Source organism: Aethalodelphis obliquidens, unplaced genomic scaffold (genome assembly GCF_003676395.1).
Source record: "Aethalodelphis obliquidens isolate GAN/ISIS:26980383/991018 unplaced genomic scaffold, ASM367639v1 scaffold2, whole genome shotgun sequence".
NCBI classification, from domain to species: Eukaryota; Metazoa; Chordata; class Mammalia; order Artiodactyla; family Delphinidae; genus Aethalodelphis; species Aethalodelphis obliquidens.
Window position 1 is genome coordinate 62285336 of NW_020837946.1, and position 23562 is coordinate 62308897.

Here is a 23562-nt window from a genome sequence, read left to right on the forward strand (position 1 = left end):
TTATTTGTAGTGAGGTGGATGGACCTAGAATCTGTCATACAGAGTGAAGTAAGTCAGAAAGAGAAAAACAAATACCATATGCTAACACATATAAATGGAATCTAAAAAAAAAAAAAAGGTTCTGAAGAACCTAAGGGCAGGACAGGAATAAAGACGCAGACGTAGAGAATGGACTTGAGGACACGGGAAGGGGGAAGGGTAAGCTGGGACGAAGTGAGAGAGTGGCATGGACATATATACACTACCAAATGTAAAATAGATAGCTAGTGGGGAGCAGCCGCATAGCACAGGGAGATCAGCTCAGGGAGATCAGCTAGGTGCTTTGTGATCACCTAGAGGAGTGGGATAGGGAGGGTGGGAGGGAGACGCAAGAGGGAGGAGATATAGGGATATATGTGTACGTATAGCTGATTCACTTTGTTATACAGCAGAAACTAACACAACAATGTAAAGCAATTATACTCCAATAAAGATGTTAAAAAAATGTTGCATGTGCCTTCTGTTTCTTACACAATAAATGACTAAATTCTGAAAGAATCTCCACTGCATTTATTGAAAAAAAAAAGTATGGGCATTCATCACTGGGCATCAAAGAAGGCTAGGATAGGTCAAATATAATTAACTCAACTGGTAAGTGTGATATGAGGGTGAAGCGTGGCTAGTGGATGAGCAGTGATACCAGTGGCCTGGGAGACGGGTAGAGGGGCAGAAGCATAATGACATGCAGGACCTGTAGAAAGTGAAACAGAACGTACTTGCTGGCAGGGTAAGAGAGAACCATGGAGGATCTAACATTATAACCAGCAGACCAAAAGTCCAAGAAGGATAATAATCTGTGGTAGGTGACTGTGTATCATACTTTCAGACAGATGGGCATTGGAAGTTGAGAAAAAGAGAGACACAGACAGACAGACAGCCTAAATGGTAATTGTTATGAAAACCTGGGCTTCCATCTAGACTACTTCACACCCTGCCAGGAGTACACACAGTCCTGGTTAAGAACCATAGAACACTGGCATCCTGCTTATGAATAGGTAATCTAACCAGGTAACTGTGGATGACACAGGCTGGTAAGATAGAAACTGGCAAGAAGATACATATATAAATATACATCTATAGGAAGGGAGTCAGGACAATGGCTGAGGCCCAGAGCTGAAGTTAGAACATGACTGCCCCAATGACAGGTTGTGATGATATCAGATTGCAAGTTGTTTGGGCCAGGCTGAATTCATTCCAGAATCCGTATTTGGCAATGGTATTCTTAAATAACGAAAAGTATCCTACTTGGAGAACAGAAATCACAAAGTTGTTTACTACTCAGTAATTATTCAGCATAATAGACGTTGATATGTAAATGCAATATAAAACAGCAACGAACAATACAAACATCAACTTATCAAATACCTATGTAGACTCTGTCACATATTTCCAGCTATGCTTATAAATTCTCGTTATTTCTTTAGATGGCCAGAAATAATTTTTTTCCTATCAGATCCTATGATTTTCTGCTTAATGTGTTGCTTTTCTCCACCAGACTGAAAGCTCCTTAAAGGCAGAAACTGCGTACTGGTTCATGAGTTTCATCACTGAGCATAGAGTAGGTGCTCAGTATTTGGCAAATGAATGATCAAATATTTTAAAGTAACTCAGGAATCAAACAATTTAGCAAAAGATAGACTTGGGAATATTTTGCAAAGAATCATCTTTCCCATAGGTTAAGAGGTCTCTTTAAAAAATGACATTTTCCGGATATCACATACATTGTATCTAATACTCAATAAATATTTATTAATGAAACTATTTAGTCTTAAGACTACTTATATTCTGTAATAAGGGTGATTATCATAGGATAGCCTCACAGGATCCTCATTAACTATTTTTATGTTCCATCTAATTTGCACTAGGGTCAAATAAGTAGGGTTTTTTTTAATATATAAGATGAAATTCTTCAGATTATTGGAGTTTACTACTTGTTTCACTGAATCACATACTTACCATGAAAGCAGCAGCAGAGTAAAAAGAACCATCTTCATCTACCCCCCAACAAACTGGTCTCAGGTGTAATTAGTTCTTATTCTAAATTTTAACAGCTTTAATTTAAGCTAAAACCATCATGACTAAAAACCATCTTGATTCCTTGCACTGAACTTGCAATATGAATCCAGCTTACAGTACATGCTGTATCCGAATACAATAAAAACTGTTCATTCACAGAATTAATGAATTCGCTCTGGCTTTAAAAGGGTTTGAGCAGAAAGTAGCAAGACAGCCATAAAGTGTGTGGGTTAGTGAGCTGAAGCCATGCCAAAGAACCACTATATACTTGCCTCCTGGAAAGGTTATGGAAAACTTTAGTAGCTAAAAGCCCTTTGAATAAAATTTAAGAAAAATCACCTTAATCTGTATGATAACTATTAAACTTTTTAGACTCCAGTATATTTCTCTCTTAATAGCAAGTTGATAATGGTGCCGTTTCCCTTGAATGGAAGTACAATTGGGTCTTTTCTGATTATCAACATTTAAAAAGTATGTTCTCAGCTAAACTGTTGCCACTAGGGAGAGAGAAAAACTCATCTAATCCCAAAAGTCCTATTAACTGTTGAACAGTAATTATTTATTCTACATTAAAATAAGGTCATCAAAATGCATGCACTTACAATTTGCAGATATGGTATACTGACATTAAAACTGTCATTCATATTTGCATGCCACACGATTCTCACATTGGTAATAAAAAAAGTTCCTAAATTTCCCTGTAAAAGAGAGTGATGAGAGAGGCATCAACAATCATGTCTAAATACTTACTCTTTATTTTCTAAACACGAGAATAATTCTGATTCTCACAGCAGCATAAAATACCAGAATTGAGTATTATGAGTAGTTATTCAGATGGGGAGCTGTCTATATCCTATAGAATATTTATCATAGTTTAAAACTAGAACTTTTCAAGTGTGCAAAGTTTATTTACAATTTAAGCTTATGATTCCATGTTTAGCAAGAGCTCTTCAATCAAATGCTACAGATTTGCTACACTGGTTATCAGTCGAATCTAGGTTGTAACACCCACAAAGGCTGGAAACTATTCTTAGTAAGAGACAAATTATTCTCTAGAAATTGATTTGTTTCTTATTCCAACTATTAGTTGCTTATATGTTTCCTCTGGTCATAATTTCAAGAGGAAATGAAAAGTTACAATCATGGATGTAGGAGTCACCAAATGAGTTATATGTTTAATTCCATAAAGACTGGATTAAAAGGCTTCCATGACTGTCCATCCTATAACTCTCCTCAATCAGCCTAAGTTATCATGATGTGGAGGGTAGTGTGGTATGGGGGAAGAGCGTGGCTGTGGGACAGAATAGATGTGGAGGTCACTTAGTTCTTTAGGGCCTGAGTTTTTCATCTGTAAGTGGATAGAGACTGGACTAGATGACCTTTAAGGCCCATTCCAGCTCTAAGTCTACACATAACAAATGTTGATAAAAAGAGCATTAAAACCATAAAAATATGAAAATCAGAATATTATATATATCAAGAGCTATGTTAATTAAGAGCTATAATGCTTATTTTAACAGTTAAATAAATATATAAACCCAATCATAAATGGAAAAATGATTACCAAAGAAAGCACTGCCCCAAAAGGTTCATTAGTTCTTTGCATGGTACCTGATCACTGGATAAATTCCATACTCCATTGATTTTATCATATACATGTTCTCGTGGTAGTAATCTTAGTTGCTTATTTTGAATTAGCGCACTTCTCAATTTAAAATCACGATACATTTTAGAAGTTTCATATGCTCTATAAAAAAGAACAAAAGACTAATCCAAACTGAAAATGTGATTTTCTTAGATTATGTTTACTTATCTACAAAAATACACAGTTATATACTCAAATAGTTACTAAGGTACATTAAAAATTTTTTCTTCTCAATAAGTTTTGGTGATTATAGTCTTTTGTACTGTATTTGTCATTTCAGTGTAGTATTTACACATTTTATCTCAGTACCTATATTTAAGATGTCTAATTTTTTTAAAATTTATTTTATTTAATCTATTTTTGGCTGTGTTGGGTCTTTGTTGCTGCATGCGGACTTTATCTAGTTGAGGTGAGCGGGGGCTACTCTTCGTTGCGGTGCACGTGCTTCTCATTGCAGTGGCTTCTCTTGTTGCAGAGCACAGGCTCTAGGCACGTGGGCTTCAGTAGTTATGGCATGTGGCTCAGTAGTTGTGGCTCACGGGCCCTAGAGAGCAGGCTCAGTAGTTGTAGCACATGGGCTTAGTTGCTCCGTGGCATGTGGGATCTTCCCAGACCAGGGATCAAACCTGTGTCCCCTGCACTGGCAGGCAGATTCTTAACCACTGCACCACCAGGAAAATCCCTAGATGTCCAATTTTTAAGTCAATATATATATAGTATGGCACAAATGAGAAGAAGCAGATTTTTTTCTTTAAGCTGAAGAACAATGCTTGCAAAAACAGACATGGAAATTAATTTTTCTATCAAAAAGCTTCCCTTCATTTCTCTGTTTTAGTTAAAGTTACCATTATTCTTTTGATATAAGACTGCAATTACTTTTCTCATTGAAACCTGAAAACATTATGGTCACATCTACCTTTACACAGAAAATTAGAATTAATCTGTACCAACTCCAAAAGGTACCCTAGGACAGCTGTATGTATTTGTGTGTGTGTATGTATGTAATAAAATCGCTATAACTTTGTTTTCTTTCCATGTCTCCCTATTGATAAATAATAAACACAGAAGAAAATTCTGATTAAATTTTGGTTAATTCTAATTTTAACTTCGCAAAAATACAGGCTAATTTACCCTTTTAATAAAACTAAAGGGTTTTCTTTGCCTGAATAACTTTCAAAATCATTTATATAAATTATAATATGTACTGTTAAATTTCTGATTTTTACATTAATTAATCTTCTAGTATGTAAATTATGAAAGAGCAGGATTCGAGCATTTGATTATAAATCTTAATTTCCTTTAGGGTGGTAATCATCAATATTTAACCAGTGGAAAAAATGGAAACTATTCATGTTATAAATTGTTTTGGAGGTAACAAATAACATTTTTATACTATTAAAGAAAAGTAGCTTCCCTGTTCCCTTCATACTCCATTTCATATTACTTCTCTAAGTAAACTGAAATAAAAAGATAAGAATTAGGTATATGCCTAAGAGAGCTTAAAAAAATATGTTTTCTCACAAAAACTTGTACACAAATGCTCACAGCAGCATTATTCCTAACATCTAAGAAGTGGAAACAACCCAAATGTCTATCAGCTGATGAGTGGATAAACAAAATATGTATCTATACAATGGAATCTTATTCAGCTATAAAAAGGAATGACGTACTGATATATGCTACAACATGTAGCATGCTTGAAAACATTACATAAGTGAAAGAACTCAGACATAAAATGCCACTATATTGTATGATTTCATTTATATGAAATGCTCGGAATAGGCAAATCCAGAGACAGAAAGTAAATCAGTGGTTGCCAGGGGACCATGGGGATGAGGGAATGGGAAGTGACTACTATGGGGGTTTCTTTTTTGGAGTGATGGAAATATTCTGGAATTGAGTAGTGGTGAATATATAACACTACCAAACTGTAAACTTAAAAATGGTAAATTTTATCTTATGTGAGTTTTATCTCCAAGAAAAGCAAACAATTATATAGATTAAAAAATCATCAACATAATTAAAAAATAACAACTAGGAAAGAAATAAATTTGCAACATACATGACAGATAGGAGTAAAATTAAGAAATTTACAACAGAAAACTATACATAGCCAACAAATATGAAAACTTTCAACATCACTAGTAATAAAAGAAATTCATATTAAAACAATGGTATATATACATACTATATATATCTGTGTGTATAAGTTTTTGTATGTGTGGTTTTCTTTTTTTTGGTCTGTCATCTTAGCCAAACTTTAAAAAAAATCATAGTACTTAGGGCTAGTTAAAAAAAAAAAAGAGCTGGGGTAGTAAAAAGAGAATAATTAAGAAAACAAAAAATCAAACAACCACAAAACAACAAAAAATTTCTCTTTAGAGAAATTACCCAATCATGCCTTCTACTGTTAGAAAAATAACCTTAATTCCTTAATTGAATTATTCAACTTGGTTATCTACACTGAATGAATTCTCTATTTCATTTTTAACTACCTTGGTAGCTAATTTAATAGACTCTTCAGCAGTTTTATGTGTTTTATAAATACCTTCAAAGTGTTTATTAAATGGTAATGCTACATGTTCTATGTATCTTCAGGATGTTTGCAATAGAGCTTGGAGGAAGACAGCACCACATGTCGAAATTTTACCCTCTAAATCTTTATGTCATAGAATTACCTTAAAAATATTTAATAATCTATAAAGTATTACCATACCTGTGTACTGCAATCACAGAAGTAAAAAGTCTAGGACTTCCAGGAACCAAATTTGTAAATATAAACTCAAAACGAGTACTGTTACATTTTGTTAGTATATAAAGAGCTTCAGTTTGGCCTCTTAATTTCTGTAAAGACAAATTTATTTAAAGCTTCAGATTTTAAGAGCAATTTCTCATTTATAGTAAAAACAAACATCAACCTCAAATATCTACTGTTTCTTCAGTATATATATTTCAATAAGATTTTTCAGACTTACAGAATTAGCAGTCCTTGTTGTAATATTCAATATGCAGTTGTAACCAATAGCTAAAATTTAAAAGCAAAGAATTTAAAGAACATGATACAATAAATTGAGGGAAAAAACTATATATACAGAACTTTTAAGTTTAAAAAATTAAATATATATAAAAATACAATTAATATTTTTTATGAAATATCTACAAATTTAAGTTAAATAATTAAAAGGACTAGAAAGATAATTCTGCCTCTTTTGAACAAAAGTATTCTCAACATGGGGAAAAAGGAGGTTTGCTTCTCTAAAACCTATACAGTATTATTTACTAAAAATCTTAGCACCACAACATCAAGAGAAAAAGTCTAGCTGGAAAATCTATGATACCTTTAAAAAACCAAATGAAACAAAATTTAACACAATGAAAGATTGTACTTTTATTAGAATTTAATCTCCCTTCTTTGGTATTACTTGAAACAGGTTATAGCAAGTTTCAAAGTAAAGTAAAAAACGAAACCAAAAATCATTCAGTGTAAAAGCACTAATCCTGTATATGTCCAAGAGACAAAATGGACAGACTCAAAAAAACATTCCTTTTGCATTATGAGGCAGTCTGTGGTTAGTCTAGGATTTCTTAAGTTTTTATCAATTAAAGTTTTTCACATATTTCATAGTATAGCTTCTTTTGGTGTCAAAAGCCACTGTGCAAGTTTACTTGACAAATTATTTTTTTTCTTTCATGCTAACAAAGATACTTACAAAGATTGACTCTGAGTAATGCCAAAGAGCGCCAGATAATTCTTAAATTTGTTACTAAGAGTCTACCTAAAAGCAAACAAACAGAAAAATAAATTACCTTAAATAAGGACCCATTTTTGCAGTATAGAATGAGATGGACATGAAACTTCTGGCCCAGTACCAACAGCAATACCCACAGATGTTTTTCATACAGTTATTAATTGAAAATACTTATTGCGCATATCCATTCTAGGTAAGGTATACAATGTGTGATTCAGAATCTCAGAGAAACAAAATCTGATAGTTACTGAAAAAATACAGGTATTCACTGCCAACACCTTGGTTTGACTCAACTGACAGAGGAGAAAACTTTGTACTGTTTTTTTTTTTTTTTCTCAGTAGAAGCTGTTCTGGGTGTCCCAGTAGGTTATATGCGTCCAATTGAGTATGAGTACAGGACAGTATAATTAATTAAGCCATTCAGTGAAATCACACTTCTCAAAGAACTCTCATATATATATGAATCCCTGCCTTTGAGCAGTCTCTTAGCAGTTCTCATTTAAATGAGCCATATACTCATACACCCAGTTTTTTTGCTGTGAGCAAACTTTTTCCTCATATGAAGTTACGGCTAGGCTGAAGTCTGTTTTTTAAAGGCTTATGCTTTTCATTCTTAGCCTCAAACTGATGTTCTTACACTGAAATATGTACCAAGTTAGATAAACTTCATTTCTCAAAGTATGTCCTATGAAATAGTAGTCCCTATAGATGCTCCAAGAAAAAAAAAAAGTCAAGCAAATCTGTGCATGGTAAACTATGTGTCTTAGAAGTTTGTAATACAATTAGCATATGAGGATAGTTTTGAAATATCTTGAACTAATATCTTGAACTAAGTTAACTCTCTTAACTTTAACACATTTCTTAAGCAAATTATAACAATGGAATTCTTTTGATGAGTAATCTATAGCCATGTCATACTCCTTCCTCCCTGAAAAAACCCCTAGAATATCTAAAATCAGAGAAACTAAGCCTGTGTGAATGCTGGAGTGAGATGGGATAGGAGGTCCTAAAAACAAAGGAAGGCGGTCTCAAGAGAAACTGTGGAACATTACATGGTATGTTTGACAAATAGTAAGTCACCCAGCATGGCTAGAGTGTAAAGTTCCCACAAGATCACAGAGGACTAGACCTGCCTCTATCAGTCAGGGTCAAAGAGAAAAGAGATGGCTCACTTAAATTAGGATAACTGGGTTTTATTTACAGAAGGACTTATTACAATGGTATGGGGTGGGGCATCAGGAACCATAATTGACATATAATGCTGTTTCATATCTTATTCTCCAGCTAATATAACTTAACGTTTGTAATTTAAACCAGAAATACAAAATACATTAGAAATATACTCACCTTTATCCCCATTATTTCCTTTGGTGTCTTCAATTGAATCTAAACAATCAATAAGGACTTCTCCAGGTCTTGTTTTCATTTGTCTAAAATAAATATAAAGGCTTTAATTTTTAGCTACAACTATACCCGCTTACCAACTAGTGAGGGAGAGAAAAGGCATATGCATATAAAACAGACAAAAGTATAAATAATACAGTACCAAATGCTCAGGCATTTGAAAATAAGGTTTTCAAGAACTTAAAGAACCTGGAGATCAAGTGGGGCCTGGAGTGACCAGGGACATGGAGAGAAGTCAGAACTAAAGGAGAGGTAGAATTTGGAGAAATAAAAGAGAGAGAGGAGAATCTATGATTAAGGACCAGAAATAAGAAATGATAAGAGAATGTAGGAAGACTGGCCTGGCTGGGGAAGAAGGTACATGTTGAGAGGTAGTGAAAAATATAGTAGGATAGGTAAGAAGGAACCAGATTATGGATAACCTAGAATGTCAGTCAGATAGATATGGGTTTTATCCTGTGGACAGTGGAGAAGTCCCAGAGGTTTCTGAGTAAAGCAAAGGAGTCATGCAGTTATGGAAGGAACAGATTAAAGCAAAGCAACATTTGGACTTGGTACACAATCAGATAAAGGAGACAAAAGGAAATAAAGAATGAAGAATAGGTTGCTGACTGATAGAATGCAATCTAGAGTGCCAAAAGAAAAGAAAAGAAAAACCTAGCAGAATATGGGGTACAGCCTTCTAACACATTCTCAATAAAGCCAACTCAATTACCTACTGGAAATACAGACATGATCATACACTTCACTGTTGAAAAGCCATATTACCCCACTACCTAGATGATGAAGTCCAAAATCCTCGACTGAATATTTCACAATCTAGCTAATCTACCTTTCTATTTGCACCTCCTTTCTCTACCTGCCAGACCCTGCTTCTAGCCAATGAGATTTATACCTCTAAGACTCTGCATCTAATTTTTTTCTTTTCTTTTCTTCCTTTTCTTTTTTCTGGAATACTCTCCTCCTGTATACCCTAGCAAGGCCCTGACCATTCATCAGGGCTCAATTCAAATATTACTTTTTCTTTGAGGCCTTCCCTAGGAAGAATGAACTTTTCTGTTTCTATGGTCCTCCAGCTTTTGGTTCATTTTTTCCATGACGGTATTTGCCACATTTTTTGTAGTTAGTTGTCTACATCTACCTCCTGCAGTAGAATGGGGGTGGGGTGGGGGAAGGGCGTCATTGCCTATTATTTTTGTATCTTTAGCTATCAGCGCAGTCACCAGTACGTAGTAAGCATCTGATAAATGTTTAATAAACCGAAAATGTTCATGAAATGAATCTTTGCTTAAGAACCCTCCAAGAATAGCAGGAAAAGTCAAAGAATGTGTGCAATATGTAACCGTTGCTTATAACTTGATAAATTCCCTTCCCTCACAACGCCTTAAAGGATCCAAGACCATGTCAGTATTATATATCTAGCCACAGCTAAGCCTGGAAAATTAATATTTCATTTTTTCCACCTAAGAAAGTTCTATTCATAATAAAGAATCATGCGAATTGGCTAAGAAGCTCCAAACCGTCAACCCAAGAACCTTAGCTTTACTGTTTTCCAACGCTTACTATCCCAATGGGCACTTTTTTCCTGGACTGCCGGCAGGAGGTTTCTAACTATTCTCGTTAAAACATGAAAATTTCCAAAAACAGGGCTTCTGTTTGAGAGGCTCCAAAAGAGGGTTCCTTCTTCCTGTTGGTGATTTAGATGAATAACTAGAAACGAAGCTTACCGCGGAAATAAAGTCTGCATGGTTAGGGATTTTGGAGAATGCTTACTCTCACTTCCCTCGGAGACTCAAGCTTTAGAACGGTGAAGTCATTTTTCTAAGGGCCCACAATGTGTGTCCTTATTCTAGACCTAGTTTCCGAACCTTCGTTTCCAGAGTCCCTGCTCCACGTTCCTTCCACCATACGAAACTGGCACCATAAGCTCACTGGGGTGTACTGGACGCCCAAGCCCAAGGCGGTCCCTGCAGTGTTTGGGCTCAGCTTCTGACAGGTCCCCCGGGTCAAGCCGCGACCGGGGATCGTAAGGGACCGAAACTGCGTACAATCTAGACGCGCTCCGGCTGTGGCGCCTGGGGAGGGCCGCTGGGCCCCGGACAGTCTGGGGTCTCCTGAGGTGAGGACAGCAGACGCCAACCTCCTCCCACCCTCGCGAGGGCCTTAGGCTCCGCCTCCGGGTCGGGAAATCGCGCCGCGGCGCCCTCTACAGGCTCCCGGCCACTGGGGAATCTTGGCGACTCACTGTGAGGACACGTCGAAGCGGACATCCCGGTCCTCCCAAAGCGCATCCAGCACCGACATGGTGACCGCGGCGGGGGAGGCCTAACGGCGTCTTGCCGGCTCCAAGACAACGGACCGCCTCTGGCACGACGTCTACGGCGGGCGCCGAGACCCAAACTTCCTCGAGATAGTGTGCGCGCTTTCCCGGCCCTGTGGTGTAGTTAAGCGGATTTGAGGCTCCAGGCACGTTTCCGTGCCTCAGAGAAGCAGAACTGGCCCCGGCGCAGGAGCGGGTGCTTGACTTCTGAGTGACCTTCCGCACCTCCAGACTCGCCTCCTTAAGCCGTTCCTCCCTGCCCACCCCCTTCCGTTCCTCTCCATACACTGTTGGGAAATTTAGCCTTAGGGACTCCCCAGGCGGTTCACTGGTTAGGACTCCGCGCTTCCACTACTGGTGACCTTGGTTCCATCCCTGGTGGGCCAACTAAGATCCCGCAAGCCGCGTGGTGCGGTCTGAAAAAAAGAAAGAGAGAAATGTAGACTTAAAACTCGAAATTCCTCGTCTGGCTCTGCCTCCTCCGGCCCAGCCCACCTCATGCCGTCCTCGCGCCTTCCGCTTGCTCTCCAACCAGGCAGGGCTCAGCGCCTTTGGAGGGCGTCCCCTTTCTCTGTCTGGAACTCTCGTTCTCCAGATCTCTACCTGGCCCGTCCTTTGTCACTTCAGCCTCAGCTCAAAAGTGAACTAAAGCGGTCCTTAACCTTTCTTCTCTCGCTCTGCTGTGAGTACCTTGAGGACAGAGTTCCCTTTGAACCCACGCGAGCACAGAGTAGGCATTCGGTAAGTACTTTTCGAATGTATCAAAGTGCCGTCCTTCCCTCAGTTCATGACAGTTCTCTAAATCAATGGTTCCGAGTGTGGTCCGGGGACTCCAGGAGGTCCTCAAGATCCTTGCAGGGCGCCCACAAGGTCCAAATGTATTTTTAATAACACTATTTGTCTTTTTAATTCTCAGTCTCCCTTTGAGTGTACAGAGGAGTTTTTTAGAAGCCACATGATGTGAAATTGAATGTGAAAGAGATATGAGAAAACAGCTGTCTTAATATCAAGCTGGATGTTAAAAAAGATTTGCAAAAATGTAGAACAATGTTACTCTTCTTACAATTTTTTGAAAATATAATTTAAAAATGTAATATATGTTAATATATAATGAGGTTATTTTTACTTTTAAATGAACTAAGTGAATTTTTAAACATCTCAATAAATATCAGTAGCTATAACCCATATAAACAAAAGCTCTTTCAGATCCTCAATGATATTTTTAAGGGTATAAAGGGGTCCTGGGATCAAAAGTTTGATCACTTTAAATTATCTGGCACCCTGGTGTGTCAGGCTTTGTTCCAAATACTGGGTATATTCATATGAAAGGCATGAGGAATTTTTCTCAGGTTGACGAAGGTAATGGAGACAAAGGAACGTGTGGTGGACACAGACTAAAGTGGCCCCCATTGAGTCATGCCCTTGTATGATCCTATCCCCTTGGATGTGAGCAGAACCTGTGACTTTCATCCAGCTAATAAAATATAGCAAAGATGATGGGATGTAAAAGTGACGGGATATCCTTCCCATGTTTATACTATGTTAAATAAGGCTAGATCTCAGCTGACTGGAGCAAGAGAGACTCTCCTGCTTGCCTTGAAGAAGCCACCTGCTATGATACGACCTTTAGGGCCAGCGGTCTCACGTCCTATAGGTGCAAGGAGCTGAAATCTGCCGACAACCTGAATGAGCTTGGAAGCAGATCTTTCCCCAGTAAAACTTCTGATGAGGCCTTAGCCCCAGGAAGTATCTGGATTGCAGCCTGGTTGTGACCCTAAGCAGAAAACCCAGGTAAGTCATGCTTGGACTTCTGATCTACAGAAACAGGGAGATAATAAATGTCTGTAGTTTTAAGCTGCAGTCATTTGTTATATGCTGCAATAGAAAACTAAGACAGAGATTGGTATCAGGAGTGGTGTGCTACTCTAACAAATAGCAGAGGCTATTAGACCCAGCAAAATTCAGCTGGTGGGAAGCAGGCTGATAAAATTACTCACCTGTTGGGAATTCCCTTGTGGTCCAGTGGTTAGGACTTGGTGTTTTCACTGCCAGGGCCTGAGTTTGATCCCTGGTTGGGGAACTAAAGATCCTGCAAGCTGCAATGTGTGGCCAAAAAAAAAAAAAAAATTACTCACCTGTAAACATGTGCTACATTTCATGAAAAAGCAAGGATGACTCAGAGGATCTGAGCACCACGGAAGATTATTCCCAGATCTTAAACCTTAAGCAGTAAACATCCAACATTTGCGCAGATGGATGTCAGAATTGTTATATGGCAGTGGCTCATTTGTACCTTCCATTTCCCCCCTGTTGAACTGGAATGTCTCTAACTGTTCTCCTATGCCAGTCCCACCATTGTATGATGGGAGTGTTGGGAGCACTGATCTCTTTAGTTTCACAGGTCACTAAGGGGAATTGTGCTTTGAGGAACTGCACTTAGTGAATTATAGCCAGGAGCCTCATTTGCTCAGATGTAAATGATTTAGATGATGAGATCTTGGATTTTGAGCTGATGCTGTAATGTGATGAGAGGGGAATCTGGGGACGGAGTACACAGTTTTTTTTTTTTTTTTCCTTTGGGAGAGGCATGAATTGTTCAGGGCTATAGGCAGAATTCCAGGTGGCCTCTAAGATTCCCACCCATGGTGTACATATCTTATGTAATCCCCTCCCCTTGATTGTGGAAGAATCTATGTATAGGATATGAGTCTTGTGGTTAGATTATGTTGTATGGCAAAGATGAAAGAGTTTTGCAGATGCGATTAATGCCCTTTGAATTAGTCAAAAAGGAGACTATCCTTGGTGGGCCTGAACTTATCAGGTGAACCCTTAAAAGAGATTTTCTTGCTGACTTTGATGAAATAGTGTCCAAGTTATGAGAGAGCCACATGTCTAGGAACTGAGGGCAGCCTTTAGGAGTTGAGAGCCAGCAAGAAAACGATAACTCCAGTCATCCAACCACAAGGAACCAATTCTGCTAAGGAACCTGAATGAGCCTGGAAGGGGACCCCAAACCTCAGATGAGATCACATCCCTGCAGACACCTTGATTCAAGGTAAGCAAAGAACTCAGCCCAGACTCCTGACCCACAGAAAACACTGTGAGACAATAAGTTTGTATTGTTTTAAACATCTGAGATGGTGATAATTTATTACAGCAACATTAAATTAATGCCCTGACATCACAGTAGGACCTTTGAAACAAAGACTGAAATGACTATTTTTCAGTGCTTTTAACTGGGCCTTCATATACTTTGTTTCCCAGACTTTTTTTTCTCCTGCATTTGTAAGTAAAGTTTTGTGTGTGTGTATGTTTTTACTTTTTAAATCAATTTTATTGAGGTATGATTTACATATAATAAGATATACCCATTTTAGATGAATTTTGACAAGTATATGCATCCATGTAACCACTTCCATAATGAAGCTACAGAACATTTCCGTCACCCCAAAAAGTTTTTTCATGCCCCTTTGCAGTCAACTTCAGGTTCCAGAAACCATTTGTTTGCTTTCTGTCACTGCAGATTATTTTTCATTATTTTTGTTGTGGTACAATATATGTATATATATAACATAAAAAGTACCATATTGTAAATTGATTTTGTGTGTTCTAGGATTTTATATAAATGGTGTAATAAGTTATATACTATAGGGCTTCCCTGGTGGCACAGTGGTTAAGAATCCGCCTGCCAGTGCAGGGGGCACAGGTCGAGCCCTGGTCCCGGAAGATCCCACATGCCGCGGAGCAAATAAGCCCGTGCACCACAACTACTGAGCCTGCGCTCTAGAGCCCGCAAGCCACAACTATTGAAGCCTGCATGCCTAGAGCCTGTGCTCTGCAACAGGAGAAACCACCGCAATGAGAAGCCTGCACACCGCAATGAAGAGTAGCCCTCGCTCACTGCAACTAGAGAAAGCCCACATACAGCAACGAAGACCCAATGCAGCCAAAAATAAATAAATAAAATAAATTTATTTTAAAAATTATATATACTCTTCTGTATCTGGCTTCTTTCATTTTGCAGAATGTTTTGAGGTTCGTCCATATTGATACATGAATCAATAATTTGCTCCTTTTTACTGCTGTCTTATTTCGCATTCTATGGTTATACTGCAGTTTGTTTCACATGTTGGACATTTGGGTCATTTCCAGTTATCATTAATAAAGTTGCCAATAGCAATCATGCATAAGTCTTTTTGTGGATATAGATTTTAATTTCTTTTGAGTAAATTCCTAGGAGTGGAATTACTGGGTCGTATGGTAGGTGTATTTTTTTTTTTTTTTTTTTTTGCGGTACACGGGCCTCTCACTGCTGTGGCCTCTCCCGTCACGGAGCACAGGCTCCGGATACGCAGGCTCAGCGGCCATGGCCCACGACCCAGCCGCTCCGCAACACGTGGGATCCTCCCGGACCGGGGCACGAACCTGCGTCCCCTGCATCGGCAGGTGGATTCTCAACCACTGCACCACCAGGGAAGCCCTGTAGGTGTATTTTTAACTGCCATCTGTTTTCCATAACAGTTGTACCATTTTACATTCCCACCAACAATGTATCTCCATTATTTGTCAATCTGTTCAATTTTGCCATTCCATTGGGTATATAGTGGTACCTCATTGTGGTTTTAACATGTATTTCCCTGATGACTAATGGTATTAATCATCTTTTCGTGTGCTGATTGAACATTTGTAAATCCGTGTTGTAAATTGTCTGTTTATGTCATTTCACATTTTTTAACAGGTTGTTTGGTTTTGTATTATTGAATTTTGTAAGAGCAAAGTCCTTTTTTAGATATGTGTATTGAGAATATCTTCTCTCAGTCTCTGGCTTGCCTTTCCATTTCTTAACTTTTTTCTTCCAAAGAGCAGAAGTGTTTAGTTCTTAATGTTAATGAAGTTTAATTGATCATTTTTTCTTTTCTATTTAATATTTTCTGTGTACTGAGAAATCTTTCTCAACCCGGGATCACAACAGTTTTCTTCTAGAAGTCTTAACAGTTTTAGATTTTCATTTATGTATATGATCTGTTTCAGGTTAATTTTAATGTATGATATGAGGAAAGGTAGAGGTTCATTTTTGTCCCTCATGAGATTCCTTTATTTTCTATATGAATATTCAGTTGTTCTAGCACCACTTTTTTTTTGTTGAAGTATAGTTGATATACAATATTATTGGGTTGGCCAAAAAATGCCACCAGGGAAGCCCTGTATTGAATTTTTGATAGTTTGATTAATATGTGTCTCAGCATGTTTCTCTTTGGGTTTGTCCTGTATGGGGCTCTCTGCTCTTCCTGTATTTGATTGACTATTTCCTTTCTCATGTTAGGGAAGTTTTCAACTATAATCTCTTCAAATATTTTCTCAGACCCTTTCTTTTTTTAAAAATTTTATTTATTTTTGGCCGTGTTGGGTCTTCATTTCTGTGTGAGGGCTTTCTCTAGTTGCGGCGAGCAGGGGCCACTCTTCATCGCGGTGCACAGGCCTCTCACTATCGCGGCCTCTCTTGTTGGGGAGCATAGGCTCCAGACGTGCAGGCTCAGTAGCTGTGGCTCACGGGCCTAGTTGCTCCGCGGCATGTGGGATATTCCCAGACCAGGGCTCGAACCCGTGTCCCCTGCATTGGCAGGCAGATTCTCAACCACTGCGCCACCAGGGAAGCCCTCAGACCCTTTCTTTTTCTGTTCGTCTTCTGGGACCCCTATACTTTGAATGCTGGTGTGTTTAGTGTTGTCCCTGATGTCTCTGAGACTGTCCTCAATTCTTTTCATTCTTTTTTTCTTTATTCTGCTCCCCAGCAGTTATTTCCACCATTTTATCTTCCAGCTCACTTATCCATTCTTCTGCCTCAGTTATTCTGCTATTGATTCCTTCTAGAGTATTTTTAATTTCAGGTATTGTGTTGTTCATCACTGTTTGTTTGCCCTTTAGTTTTTCTAAATCCTTGTTAAACGTTTCTTGTATTTTCTCCAAACTATTTCCAAGATTTTGGATCATCTTTACTATCATTACTCTGAATTCTTTTTCAGGTAGACTGCCTATTTCCTCTTCATTTGTTTGGTCTGATGTGTTTTTACCTTCCTCCTTCATGTGCTGTGTGTTTCTCTGTCTTCTCACTTTGCTTAACTTATTGTGTTTGGGGTCTCCTTTTCGCAGGCTGCAGGTTCGTAGTTCCCGCTGTTTTTGGTGTCTGCCCCCAGTGGCTAAGGTTGGTTCAGTGGGTGGTGTAGGCTTCCTGGTGGACGGGACAGGTGCCTGTGTTCTGGTGGATGAGGCTGGATCCTGTATTTCTGGTGGGCAGGACTGTGTCCGGTGGTGTGTTTTGGGGTGCCTGTGACCTTATTGTGATTTTAGTCAGCCTCTCTGCTGATGGCTGGGGTTGTGTTCCTGTCTTGCTAGTTGTTTGGCATAGGGTCTCCAGCACTGTAGCTTGCTGGTCGTTGAGTGGAGCTGGGTCTTAGCATTGAGATGGAGATCTCTGGGAGAGCTTTCGCTGCTTGATATTACGTGGAGCTGGGAGGTGTCTTGTGGACCAATGTCCTGAACTTGGCTCTCCCACCTCAGGGGCACAGCCCTGACACCTGGCTGGAGCACCAAGACCCTGTCAGCTACACAGCTCAGAAGAAAAGGGAGAAAAAAAGAATGAAAGAAAGAAAAAAATGAAATGAAATAAAATAAAGTTATTAAAATAAAAAAAAAATAATTAAAAATTAAAAAGTAATAAAAAGAAAGAAAAAAACCATACAGACAGAACCCTAAGACAAATGGTAAAAGCAAAGCTATACAGACAAAGTCACAGAAAGAAGCATACACATACACACTCACAAAAAGAGAAAAGGGAAAAATATATATGTATCTTTTGGGAAGTCTGAGGTCTTCTGCCAGCATTCAGTTGGTGTTCTGTAGAAGTTGTTCCACATGTAAATGTATTTCTGATGTATTTGTGGGGAGGAAGGTGATCTTCTCGTCTTACTCTTCCGCCATCTTCAGTTAAGCTCTGTTTCTGAGATTTTGGATCATCTTTACTATCCTTACTCTGAATTCTTTTTCAGGTAGGTTGCCTATTTCATCTTCATTTATTTGGTCTTGTAGGTTTTTACCTTGCTTCTTCATCTGTAACATATTTTTTTGTCATTTCATTTTTTTTTTTGATGGGTGGGGGCTGTATTCCTGTCTTACTGGTTGTTTGGCTTGAGGCGTCCAGCACTGGAACTTACAGGCAGTTGGGTAGAGCTGAGTCTTGGTGCTGAGATAAGGACCTCTGGGAGGCCCACTTCAATATTCCCTGGGGTCCAAGGTTCTCTGTTAGTCCAGTGGTTTGCACTCAGTGCTCCCACCACAGGAGCTTGGGCCCAGCCTCTGGCCTGGGAACCAAGATCCCGCAAGCTGCGTGGCACAGCAAAAAAAGAAAAAAAAGGAGCTGTACAATAACAAAGAAAAAAAATATTAGAAAGATAAAAATTATATTTGGAAAAATAAAAATATAATTGAAACAACTGCAACAAGGTAAAACAAAACCACAACAGAAAAAAGAAAAGAAAAAAAAGGGGGGGGGAACAGGCCAAAAGGAGCAGAACAATAACAAAGTATAAAGAATAAAATCAAATTAGAAAAATAAAAGATTTATTAGAAAAAATAAAAATATAAATGAATCAACAACAACAAGGTAGAACAGATCCCCACCCTAAAAGAAGAAAAAACCAAAAACCCTTGGCTATGGGGGGCAGAGTTTAGGCAGGGGTGGAACTTAGTCAGGGGTGGGGTTTAGGGTGGGGTGGAGCCTCTGCTTAGGATCTGCATGGAAGGGGAGAGGCAGCACGTCCAAGGGGGGCCTCCAGAGTGTGGAGTTCTGGAGTTTGGAGGTAAGGCCCTGGGTGAGGGTGTGTGTGTGGGGGGGTTTAGGCCCAGTGCAGTTGGAGGGGGTCTCAGATGGGGTCTTTAAGTGTAGAGGTTGGGCCTTGGATGGGGGTGTAGAGGCGGGGCTTGGGCTCTGCATGGTAGGAGGGTGGCTCCAAGGGCAGAGGATTAGGCCCAGGAGCCCAACAGGCTCCCCGGTGCCTAAGTGGACAGGGAAATCACTGGCTGCATTCCTTTCCATTCCTCTGCCCCCACCCAGGGACTCCCTGTTTGCCGCTGGACCCCTAACAGTGGGTGGGTCCCGCTGGGTGTAGGAACTCCTCCCCTCCCCCAGCCACGCCTCAGGGGTGCCGGTCCTGTAGGTGTGACCTTTACTTTTGTTCCCCCTTCCCTCCCTCCTACTCCCTCAGGACCCGTGTGGCTGGAAGGGGCCTCGGTGGGCAGAGGATCAGGCCTGGGATCTCAGCAGGCTCCCGGGGGCCCAAGTGGGCAGGGGAAACCTGGCCACACTCCCTTTTGATCCTCTGCCCTCCTGATGGTCCCCCAATTTCCCCCTTCAGGGGTGGGATCCCTTCCCTTCCCCCAGCCACCCCTCAGGGGCACCAGTCCTGTCCCGCCTCCACTTCTCCTCCCCCCTCACTCCCCCCCATGCCCCATATCCTACCCGGTTTCTGGGGGTTCCTCCCTTCCCCTTAGGTGTCCATGGTCCCCCACTGGTGCCTGTTTGGTGCCCTAGTTGTGCAGAGATGCGAATTCTGCATCCTCTTAGTCCACCATCTTTACTCTGCCCCCCAACTTTATTCTTTTACATGCAGCTGTCCAGTTTTCCCAGTGCTACTTATTGAAGAGACTGCCCTATCTCTATTGTATATTCTTGCTTCCTTTGTCACAGATTAATTGACCATAGTGTGGGTTTAGTTCTGGGCTCTCTATTCTGTTCCATTGATCTACATGTCTGTTTTTGTGACAGTACCATACTGTTTTGATAACTGTAGCTTTGTAGTATAATCTGAAGCCAGGGAGCACCATTCCTCCAGCTCTGTTGCTCTTTCTCAAGATTGTTTTGGTTATACAGGGTCTTTCATGTTTCCATACAAATTTTAAAATTGTTTGTTCTAGTTCTGTGTAAAATGCCACTGATATTTTTATAGAGATTGCCTTGAATCTGTAGATTGCCTTGGGTAGTATCTAGCACCATTTGTTGAACTACTCTTGCCTGCACATTCCTTTCAAGAGCACCTATTTATTTTATCCTAAAAGCAAAGTTAAGGCCTTGAGGGGGGAAAGGTATAACAACATTAGAGTCCAGTGAAAGAGTGCACAGTCTAGATAGCAAAGAAGCACAGTAGAGTCAAAACAAGAATAAAAAACTAGTTGTTATCCTTATGTCACTGAGTCATTTCTTCTCCCTATTCCACCCATCTCCTTTTAAAATGATCACCTTTATTAATGTTGAGAGTTCATGGGTAATAACAAGAATTTTTCCTCTAAGGTGTCAGCTTTTACCCTTCATTGAGTGTCTACAATATTTTGGATGCCCCAAGATATTGTCTTTTCCTCTGTAAAGATACAACGTACTAGGAAGACATTCAGTAAGCCAAAATATATTTTATAACCTTAAGATTTAAAAAACTCTAAACTCTAGATTTTACAAAACATAAAAATATGCTTCAGTGCAAATATTTTACTCTTTGTTCAGTTAGGTGGCAATCAATGTTATTGAAATACATTCCTATCTTAAAGCAAAATTATTGCACTTAGAAACAACTTTATAAGTACAACTACTAGAAAATTGATATTAAGCAAAAAGCCTTTAAGGAGAGAAGTAATTATATTTGTTCTATTCCAAGTGTTTGATCTATTCCTTAACTTTGATCTATTCCTTAACTTCTGTGTGAAGATAGTCATTAGATACATGTCACAAGTTCCTGAGCAGTGTTTATTACAATCCATTTTAAAACATAGAAGAGCTATGAGAGGGTTTTAATGTTACTATAAAACTTTTTTTTTTTTTTTTTTTTTTGCGGTACGCGGGCCTCTCACTGTTGTGGCCTCTCCCATTGTGGAGTACAGGCTCCGGACATGCAGGCTCAGCGGCCATGGCTCACGGGCCCAGCCGCTCTGTGGCATGTGGGATCTTCCCGGACCGGGGCACGAACCTGCATCCCCTGCATCGGCAAGCGGACTCTCAACAACTGCGCCACCAGGGAAGCCCTAAAACATTTTATTTTAAGATATTTAATCTGTATACTGAAATGTTGACTTTATGGAATCCTTTGTTCTTTTGTTGAGCAAAGATTTTCTTACTATAAAGAAGTTATGGAATCCATTTTGGATTTCAAGCTTATGCAAAATAAAGTGAAACTTTATGATTTATGTACAAGATGTTCTATAGGATGTGTTCCTAAACGTCATAGTGCATTAAGCAATGATGTTTTCGGGCTTCCCTGGTGGTGCAGTGATTAAGAATCTGCCTGCCAATGCAGGGGATACGGGTTCGAGCCCTGGTCCAGGAAGATCCCTCATGCCAAAGAGCAACTAAGCCAGTGCGCCACAACTACTGAGCCTGTGCTCTAGAGTCCGTGAGCCACAACTGCTGAGCCCACATGCTACAACTAATGAAGCCTGTGCGCCTAGGGCCTGTGCTCCGCAACAAGAGAAGCCACTGCAATGAGAGGCCTGCGCACTGCAAGGAAGAGTAGCCCCCGCTCGCCGCAACTAGAAAAAAGGAAGCCCGCGTGCAGCAACAAAGACCCAGCGCAGCCCAAAATAACTAACTAAATAAGTTAAAAAAAAAGAAAGAAATGATATTTTCTTGTATCACTGAAAAGGAAACACTGCTCATGTAACTGAATGAAACACAAAAATTCTCAATTTGTTACTAAACTTATCAGCAATTAATATATGCAGTTAGGAACAGTATGCCATGCTTAAAAACACATTCATTTTCTTAATGTACCACATCTAAAATAGATGTGTTCTTGCTCGATTGGATTGAGTTGATGTTTAGTGTAGGAGTTTGGCAGCGGATTACGCAGAGTACGCGAATCCCACTTTTGATGGGGAGAGCAAAGGGTAGAGTAGGGAAGTGAAGAAGGCTATGTGCTCATCACCTCATGCCTTCCTACTAAGATACCTACCTAGTTGTCTTTGTAATAGCTGCAGTCCCTGTGTTTTGATGCTAGTCATGGGAGGAATCAGGTCTCTTTTCTTCTCAAGAACAACAGCTCCACTGATGTCCAATCTGGTCAAATTAGAAACAAACCAATGACTCCTAAGTGAATCACTCTAGTTCCATTTACCATACTTCAGTGTCTCTTCCCTAACATTTACAAGGCTTCAGCCTTTATAGTTATCTCTTTATATTATCCTTACCATTATCACTATAAAGCCAGATTACCCTAGAACTCTAATATTACATTGCATTATTTGCCAATGTCCAGGAATTCTGAATTATTGAATTCTTGATTCTTGATTCAGTATGTGTCTGTGCATTTCGTTATGCTGTTCTCTGCCTGGATATACTCTCCTCTCCAGTCTAAACCTATCAGACTATCAAGTTATACTCCTGAATTCATATTTATATTACCCCAAACCTCCACTGAAAAATGTGCAAGCTTTTTTCTTTTTTTTTGTGGTACGCGGGCCTCTCACCGCCGCGGCCTCTTCCGTTGCGGAGCACAGGCTCCGGACGCGCAGGCCCAGCGGCCACGGCTCATGGGCCCAGCCTCTCCGTGGCATGTGGGATCTTCCCAGACCGGGGCACGAACCCGTGTCCCCTGCATCGGCAGGCGGACTCTCAACCACTGCGCCACCAGGGAAGCCCTGTGCAAGCTTTTATATGTTGACCATTATTGACAAAATGCTAGATATTTCTGTGGCAATCACCCTGTCAAAAGCCAGTCAGTCATTTTTATATATATCCATTTATATGGGTATATTGTCATAATATCCATTATACTATACACATTGTATGGCCTTGATCTAAGTTGATCTATGCCATGCCTCCTGTGTACCTTCTGTATAAAAAAGGACAAAGAAAATGTAATTATATTTCATTATTAGTCATTTTTATAAAACATTTTACAATGTAAACTCTAACCTCCATAATAGATCTACTGTGGTGCCCAAAGTTATTTTAATAGCATGCCATTAATAGTACATAGTAACACATTTAGAAGGTTATTATTTTGTTTTACAGTATAGTTTGTACACTCAAATTGAGGTTCAATGCTCAATGGGCTGATAAAATTGCAACTTCTCACAGCATTAAACATAAACATCATGAATGGAATGGATTTAATTGTTATTGTTCTTTCATGCAAATCCAAAACACAAAAACAATCTGATGATGTTGAACTATTTACAGTACATTAACCATTGGGTTAAATTTTAAAGATTAAAGAGGTTGTAGATAGAAGAAAAAAGTTATTGTCTATTTCTTAGAATTTCTATTATCTACTGATTGTAACATAACTAGTAAAGCTTAGAAAATCCATTTTGTAAGCTATAATATTATCTGTACTAATAAAAAAGTA

The 23562-nt window shown here is 39.3% G+C and overlaps 1 protein-coding gene and 1 long non-coding RNA gene across 6 annotated transcripts in view; one reads left to right on the forward strand and one right to left on the reverse strand.

Annotated features, from left to right (window-relative positions):
• The window catches only part of BBS5 (Bardet-Biedl syndrome 5), a 37632-nt gene extending 26424 nt beyond the window's left edge, over positions 1-11208 (reverse strand). For 2 of the 5 annotated variants that reach the window (XM_027128972.1, XM_027129006.1), the window contains exons 1-7: positions 11099-11208; positions 8797-8879; positions 7411-7476; positions 6676-6725; positions 6417-6544; positions 3667-3802; positions 2658-2753 (exon numbers count right to left, since the gene is read on the reverse strand). In XM_027128972.1, the coding sequence (XP_026984773.1) occupies positions 2658-2753; positions 3667-3802; positions 6417-6544; positions 6676-6725; positions 7411-7476; positions 8797-8879; positions 11099-11157 (618 nt within the window). In that variant the 5' untranslated portion in view covers positions 11158-11208. The other 3 variants (XM_027128981.1, XM_027128989.1, XM_027128999.1) reach the window with 3 other exon arrangements.
• A 594-nt stretch (positions 11209-11802) lies between these two features.
• On the forward strand, positions 11803-14870 carry LOC113632118 (uncharacterized). Its single transcript, XR_003437697.1, has 4 exons — positions 11803-11914; positions 12725-12964; positions 14039-14228; positions 14825-14870. It is a non-coding gene; the product is annotated as an uncharacterized LOC113632118 (long non-coding RNA).
• Positions 14871-23562: the final 8692 nt, after the last annotated feature.